General features: G+C 37.2%; 1 protein-coding gene across 1 annotated transcript; it reads left to right on the forward strand.

Annotated features, from left to right (window-relative positions):
* The first annotated feature begins 1,665 nt into the window (after nt 1-1,665).
* LOC135196731 (uncharacterized) lies at nt 1,666-5,190 on the forward strand. The gene is made up of 4 exons (XM_064223553.1): nt 1,666-1,816; nt 3,911-3,953; nt 4,210-4,458; nt 4,772-5,190. The coding sequence occupies exons 2-4, from the start codon at nt 3,927-3,929 to the stop codon at nt 4,913-4,915; spliced, it is 420 nt and encodes a 139-aa protein (XP_064079623.1). The 5' UTR covers nt 1,666-1,816; nt 3,911-3,926; the 3' UTR covers nt 4,916-5,190.
* Nucleotides 5,191-8,399: the final 3,209 nt, after the last annotated feature.

The raw sequence follows: 8,399 nt of genomic DNA on the forward strand, positions 1-8,399 counted from the left end.
ATTTAATATTACAATTTCTATATGAAAAGTACTGAATTTCGTCAATTATTATTCAACAGATAAAAAAAGTCGTCTTGGCCTAGGCCTATAATACGATGCTTCAAGAGATCTGGGTCGCCGATATTTCATTCATTCCCTCTCATTCGGTGTTATTTTCCTCTCTGCATTCATTTGAATCTTCTCTCTCTCTCTCTCTCTCTCTCTCTCTCTCTCTCTCATAAGCATTCGTTTGTTGTTCTCTCTCGTGTCCTTCCTCCACCATTTTTCTCTCATCCTCTGTCTGCGGGGAAGTAGTACATCCCACAAGTGTTGCAATGACCAAATGCCAGTGAATGTTAATTTTTCGAGGACAGACGAGTTGACACAGAATATAGTGAATATGATCACTATATCTTAAGTAACCAGCGGAAAATTAATTGCATTTTCCAGTGTAGCCTACATTATGAAATTACCTTTTTATGTGTAATGATTTGATTTCAGTGATGCCTTAGCAAGGGAAGGAAATAGTAAAAATCATATCAGTTTTTACAGTAGCCATATTTCTACATTTCATTATTTGTGACAATGTCTTTGAAGTTAGAAAATCGAGCCTTGCACATCTGACTGGAGTTTTGGTTTTGATAGAACCGTTAACGATGACTGATTCGCATGTTTTCGTTGAAAATTACAATCTATTTCCTCGAGAAATTAGGTTCGTACTCTCTACATGTTGACTATTTACAAATACGCGCTTTAGCCTCATTCCTCTTTGCCAATAGCGAATCTTAATTATAACTGGCGATGTTAATATGGGAAGAGATAAGCATTAAACCTCTTAAATGTAAAAATGCCTTCCAGAAAGCAATGTAATGCAGTTTATAGAAGAAAAATCCTAGTATACTATGCTATTTTCATTTTCGCTTTGTTTGACTAGTTCGTTTCATTACCATTTTTTTTTAGGTCTATGAAATTTCAGATAAATGTATTTATTTCTCAGTATTGTTAATCCTGGTGTACGTTTGGCAGATAGGTTTTTACCTGATGATCTGTAAATGTAGTTTCGTTTAGAACACACACACACACACACACACACACACACACACACATATATATATATATATATATATATATATATATACATATATATATATTATATATTAGTTATATCTAAACCTAGCTAATCACTCTCATGCAATTTGATTTACCCCGGTTTTCCTATCCATATCTATGGTTCTATCTAACTTAATCCAGATCTATACTACATATTATTTATAGGCCTATAACTAAAACTTGTAACATCGTGTTTGTTAAGCATCTTATCTTTCAGAGGATAAGTAAGTTATGGTTGTAGTTAAATTCAGTGCTATAGCCAAATAATGCATACTGATTATTTGAAATTTAGCCTCGTAGTTTGCAAAAGGATTAAAATTCTATTAATTTTCACTATAAGAGTAAAACGTCAACCCGACATCTCGACATTGGTAATTTTGTTGGGAATTTGTTATTTTCTGTTTTCGTAAGTAAATACATTTCGATTTTTCATCCGAAAATAATAATGCTTTGAATGTCTAGTGTGTTAAAACCTTAATTAATCTATAGTTTTATAATTTTCTTCACCTGGTATCTAAAGATTTCATAAAAGCAAGAACTAACGAAGTTAAAGTCGAATGGCAACTAAACGGACGTTGTTCTACCGCGAGGTTTGAGAGATTTTTGCCAGTGCTTCGCCTCTTCCTTTGGCAGACGCACCTGGACAGCCACCTCTTTGCACAAACCACTTGAAATTGGTTCAGTATTGTTTATTTGTGTTCCATTTTATATAAGTACCATTTTGACGGTAAGTAGAGACATATTTAATTAAAAGTTACCCAAATTCCGTTTGTGAGACAACCACTGAAAAAACCCTCTACCATGTTTGCTGGGAGGGAGCCGAGCGAACGAATATCAATGCTTTGCTCGCACATATATGAATATCATTGCCTCTGTATTATTCATCTGTAGGTATTCAGATACTAAGTCAGAAGACGTTATCTAAGCAGTGTTAACGAATTTCATCTAGATAATCATGTATATTGATTTTTTTCTTAATGAAAGTTGAAATGCGGTGAGTGCATGTAAATCGTAGAGGCTTATAGGCCTAAAAGCCAGTTTTGATTAATCATGCACTCGCGCTAGAGCCTTCGAGATTTCATGCAAAACCTTCTCTTTATACGGAGTGTTTTAATAAAAGGTTTTCACTGTCGGTATTTTCTACTTTACGTTTGGGATTAAGCGTATGGGCACTGGCCATTGGTTCATCCCCTGACCGTTTCCTCTTTTCTGTATGAAAATAGGAGGAGGTGAAGTGAGGGTGCAATGGGTGTGGTTATTTAAGGTGAAGAGACCAAGACAGGGGATAATAATCAAGTTTGTATTTTTCATAAATAAACTAAAGCTGATGGCTATTAACAGGTTCAAACACGCTTTATCATAAAAGATGTTTAAAAGAAAGAAAGAAAAATAAAAGCGTCTCGGGGCTTCATGTAGGTCTAGGCATTTAGAGTTGATGCGCCCAAGGCTCCCAGTAGGGGGTTAGTGCCGCCAGTGCACCTCACGGGGTGCACTGTAGGCATTACCAAAGGTTCTTTGCAGTGTGCCTTCGGACCCTAGCTGCAATCTCTCCCATCCATTTTACTCTACCTCCATTCACATGATCTTCCTTCTTGCTATCCACCCTCTCCTAACAATTGTGTCATAGTTCATCTGCGAGGTGGAATTGAAGGATATGGAATTTTAGGCCAAACACTAGGGCCTATGAGGCCATTCAGCGCTGAAACGGAAACTGACAGTAAAAGATTAATAGGTTGTAACAGGAGGAAAACCTCTAAGCAGTTGCACTATGAAGCAATTGTTGAAAGAGGGTGGAAAGCAAGATGGAAGAAAGAGAATATGAAAAAGTAAAAGGGAAGCAGCTAGGGGCAGAAGGCACGCTGCAAAGAACCTTAAGTAATACCTACGTTGCACCCGCAATGATGGTGCACTGACAGCACTACCTCCCTACACTCAATTTCCTTCCATCGCCGATGACCTCATAGGTTCCAGTGTTTGGCCTTTGGCCTAAACTCTATATTCCATTCCATTCCATTCCGATGCGTCCAAGGTAAATTTTATGAGACAAATGAATCTCACAATAATCTCTCTCTCTCTCTCCTCCTCTCTCTCTCTCGTCACTCTCTTCTCCTCTCTCTCCTCTCGTCTGCAATCGTATGCGATTGCAATTAAATAGAAAGTTAATGATATGTTTTCATCTTCATCTTTAAATGTTCGTTTGCTGTCATTTAAGGCTTTTAAAAGTTATATTGTGTTTGGCCTACTAGGCGCTCTCCAAAGAGTGAAAGGGGTTAGAGGTCCAGTATGGATCCTTGGTATGGATCTCGGGAATCTTCATCGAACTGAGGCAAGAAAGGATTACGGTACAAATTTTAATTTTTCTTCATTACTTATTTCATCGTTTCACCGATAGTTTCTCGTTCGTGGTTTATCTTTCTTTTTGGTTTATTTTTTCGTACTGTGCTGCTTCCCCTGTTGGGACCGTTTGGCTTTCAGCAATAAATAATACTGAGGGTTTAAATTTCATTCGAAGTTTATTAACGGCGAAACACAACAGTGTGCACCGTTTGTCGTATGAATGACAAGTAGCCTCTTACATCTTTGATACACAGAGCTCATGGATGCTACAGATAATTTTCTATTGGTGAATCATATTCTGACATCAGATTTTAATTGGATTAAATGGCAGTATATTATTATCTGTTTGTGAAGCTCTAATGTTGCTCATTAATATCCCTATGTTACTTTATCTTCTACACATGTTTGCACACAATTATATACACGTGTTCTTTTATTCAGAAGTAAAACTTGAGGGAATAACTTCAGATTTTTTTTTCTTCAGGTTCTACCCACCAAAGATGCTGAAAGAACAACTTGCAACAGAGGTGAGTGGCTTTAAAATTCAACATACACGTTATTGCCGCTCTAGTTTATTTGGCTTTAATTTTATTTGTTTTATTTGTATCATGAAATTTTATTTTTGTGATTCCTTATTTAATACCAATACCTTTCCGCATCTGTATGGGAAAAAAAATGTAAAAAATTACAACAGGGAAGTCGACATGAATAGTGTCTAGCCCAGATAAGATTATATTTGAAATATTAAATAGAAAAGGCGTTCATTTATGTATGTTCTTTCAGGATCAATATGCCATTAGCATTACAGACATCCCAGACGATCAACCGCCAAGCTATAAGACTTTTCCCTCCAACTCCACCTCTCCACCTCCTTATCCGACATCGCCAGGAGCTGACATTCATCCTGCAGGAATCTCCGCTCTTCCACCACCTGAGAAGTCCGCGATGGCCCAGGCTGTTCCTGCCGATCAACACGTCCCGGATATGGAATCAATTGCGACTATTCCTCCTGGACTTTGTCCGGTTTGTCGGGTGAGCCGAAGTTTCTTCTTCTTCTTCTTCTTCTTCTTATTCTTCTTCTTCTTCTTCTTCCTTCCTTCTTCTTCTCTTTGGCTATGTTATTAGTCCTATTAATGAAGGTGTTCGGCACAAACGCACGTTTCGGGATTATTAAGTTAGTTAGCCCATGGAAAATAAAAAATGAGTTCCCCACCATTCAGTATTTGATGAAGTAATCATTGTCTTTTTGTATTTGATGAAGTAATCATTGTCTTTTAGTATTTGATGAAGTAATCATTGTCTTTTAGTATTTGATGAAGTAATCATTGTCTTTTTGTATCAACAGAAAGGCCAGATCATCGAAAGGCCCACCTGGTTGACCTGGCTCCTATGTGTCTTGCTGTCCCCTTGCCTCATCGTGCCCGGGGTATTGGCCTTCTTCTTCTGCTGCAGGGCACCAGTGTGTGACTTCTGCCATTTTCAATTTTAGGACGACTGCAGGATGTCATTCTGAGGACTTTGTTGTTCTGTGACAATTTATTTTTTACCTTTTATTTTTGTATTCATTTACTTGGTCTTTTTGAACAGTTGATGGAACTATTTTTCTTTTATTTTCAGATGTTTTGAAATCAGTTTAAGTAATGACACACTGGTGTACCTGCAATCGCATTATGAGATATTCTCCATGACATGTTATTAGAATATATTTTTTAAAGGTGTAAGCCACATTTTCATAATGACTGCAAATAAAGACCGTCGTTTGATGACACTTTTTAATTTCATCCTCATGATATTCCATTGTTGTTGACAAGTTTTTCTTTCCCACCTCTACTTTCCAACTTCAACTTATCAACGTCTCTCAGCTTCGACCCTTCATGTAAAAACTAACCCTCTGAGTGAACATTACCAGTATAGAAATAACCGTTGATGTTATTATTCCGCTATTTAATATTAATATTAAATATAACCATAAACACACAAACACAGTATTACTACTGATTAATTTGCATCGACTGTTTCTGGTTCTCTTCCTCTTTAAGTAACAGGCGTCGTGACCGTATAAAATTATTGTACTAAGGAACACATGTTGGCTACCTGTAAGCTTTCGTCTCGGTGTTTCATTATGTTTGACTCTTCTTCCATGTTCCTACTTAACTGCATTCAAATGCCAGGATGGGACCATATTACTACTTAGAAAAAAAGTAAGGTCTAAGATTTGCCTAGTTTTTGCAGACCTTTTTACTCGTCTGTAAGTGCACTTCATTTATGTTGAAATAGTATGACCCTTTTAGCATACTATAATTCAAACTGAAAATCGAAAAAATAATGGAAAATGTTACAAAAAAAGTCTATGTACTAAGAGCAATAATATAAGCTTTTGACATAAAGAGAGAATGTACGAAACAGTAAATCAAAGGTAAGATTTAAAATCAAATATAAAAAAGATCGGCACACCAGAATCAATACTACGATACTTCAACATGCTAGAAATTATGTGAAATAGTAAATTAAAACTTTACATGAACATAGACAATGCACGGGTCTATTCATAAAAATGTCTAAATTATGAAAGTTTGAAACTCTGGCTGTATACTCTTGATAAATGATACCGAGCCTGAAAAAAGGTTTATCCAGATTAAGCAACTTTCCTTCAGTGTATGTAGCAAAAATCTTTTGCAAGAAACAAAATACACAGATATACTGAGAGCAATCTCAGACATAAATACAAAGGAATCATTAAAAAAAATAATTTAAATAGACTATTGAATTATTTATTAAACTGAAACTAAACACGGACAAACTTCGTACAACAGGGCTGTCTATTCAAGGCTTGCTTCCAAAGCATGCTGGTACTGACGACATCACCTGAAGACCTCAATATGTTCTTGCCAGTCAGTTAATGCAAACACCATTATTTGCATGAACAACATTGGTAATTACGATATAAAAGCGCTGTTCACGGTGCCTTAATGGAACTGCGGGAAAACTACGAACGATAGAAGTGACATTGCTTGCTGACGATAGAGAAGGTCCTGGATCGACAATGTTCATGTCGCTGTATGGTCCTTCTACTCGACATCATTTTAGATTGAAGGCCAGAAAATCGCTTGCCTGCCCATACAACTAGTAAGTAGACTGAGGCCATCTCAGAGTTTAGGCTCATTCTGAAAGGAAAGCAGTCGTCGAGCAAAAAACAATTTTCAATAGAACATCTTGGTTCTTTGCCAAAGGTGCAATTCTAGTCATGACTCATATCCCTCGGCCACGTCGCTTACGCCTGCAGTTAAAGCCAGCAGTCGCAAAACCATCATGTTTCTTGCTCCATTATAGTACGTCGTATAGCTAACGAACCGTTCTACACTACTATGCATTTCAGGGACCGCGAGTCATCGCTTTTCTCAAATATCTTTCAAACTTAATATTTGATTGAAATGATACTTTGACACTGTACAAGATACCTCCCGTTAATTTTTGGTAATATAGTGCATTGTCAAATGGTGTTAGTTAAGGTAGTTTACTCTTGACTTAAAAGGTGTTGCCAAGCATCGCCAACCTGTGCTTTCGATCCTGCTCTACCCCCCATCCCGTCCCTCCCTACCTCTCTCCCTCCCTCCCTCCCATCCCTCCCCATCCCCCCTTACCCCTCTTTCATCCCACCTTTCCTGGTCTTCCCGTATCAGGCCTCCACTTTCTTGCCTATTAAATTACATTCAGTAATAATATTGGATGCTATAAATATGTTAGTTTTGTAGATTCTGTGATCATTTAATTAGTGTTATTGTATTTTCTTAAATTATATAAATGGGAGTAGGCTAAAGAGGCGTATGTCGTCGCCCGTTCACTAAGACAAGGACTGCTTACTTCCCCTAAATCCCGATATATATATATATATATATATAATATATATATATATATATATATATATATATATATATTATATATTATATATATAGTCCAAGGGTAAAATACAGACATAGTAATAGATAACATGATAGAGATATAGATACATTGGTTGATTGATTGACCAATATGCGTGTGCTCTTTGCATGAGTGTGTTCTGAAGATTCATTTACCTATTGGCATTGACCCTTAATCTATTGTGAGCTCTCTCCATTTTGTATATGGTTAGGAGTCGTATTTGAAATGCACTCCTGTAAACGACGCGGGCAAAAGTAACATGGTCACTATGACAGCAATGAAAAATCGGTCGCCATCAGTTTACGAAGGGATACTATAAACCGAAAACATTGGGGCAAATTAACCATTATTACGGTCATTACGTCAAACCTCTTCATCCTTTTCATGATGAACTCTCCCATTATCGGCATTTTATTCTATTTTGAAAATTACAATATGTAAACTGGGTGAGAAATGAGAAACAGCGATAAAGAATGTGAGAGAAAGGGAGTGAGGGAGAGGGAAGGGATGGAGGATTGCGGACGTTCAAACCTATAAATAGCGCATCAGTGGCATGGCTGGTTTGGTGTTTGCTTCTCACCTCGGTGGTCGCGGGTTCGATTCTCGGCCATTCCATTGAGGAGTGAGAGATGTGTATTTCTGGTGATAAAAGTTCACTCTCGACGTGGTTCGGAAGTCACGTAAAGCTGTTGGTCCCGTTGCTGAATAACCACTGGTTCCATGCAACGTAAAAACACCATACAAACAAACCAATCTGTAAATGACTCCTTCTGATTCATACGACTTTGCCTTTAAAAGTCAAGAGTAAACGCCTTAACTAACAAAATTTGACAATGCACTATTTTTCCAAAAATTACCGGAAGGTGTCTCGTAAACTGCATTAAAGTACCATTTCAATCAAATAATTAATTCAGAAGATATTTGAGAAAAACGATGACTCGCGGTCCCTGAAATGCATAGTAAATCCAGAGCCCTACCACTTCCCAGAAACACCAAATTACCTGTGTCGATGGTCATTCCAAGAAGTCAGTTTTTTTTTTGAAAGGATTAACTTA

Source organism: Macrobrachium nipponense, chromosome 18 (assembly GCF_015104395.2).
Source record: "Macrobrachium nipponense isolate FS-2020 chromosome 18, ASM1510439v2, whole genome shotgun sequence".
NCBI lineage: Eukaryota > Metazoa > Arthropoda > Malacostraca > Decapoda > Palaemonidae > Macrobrachium > Macrobrachium nipponense.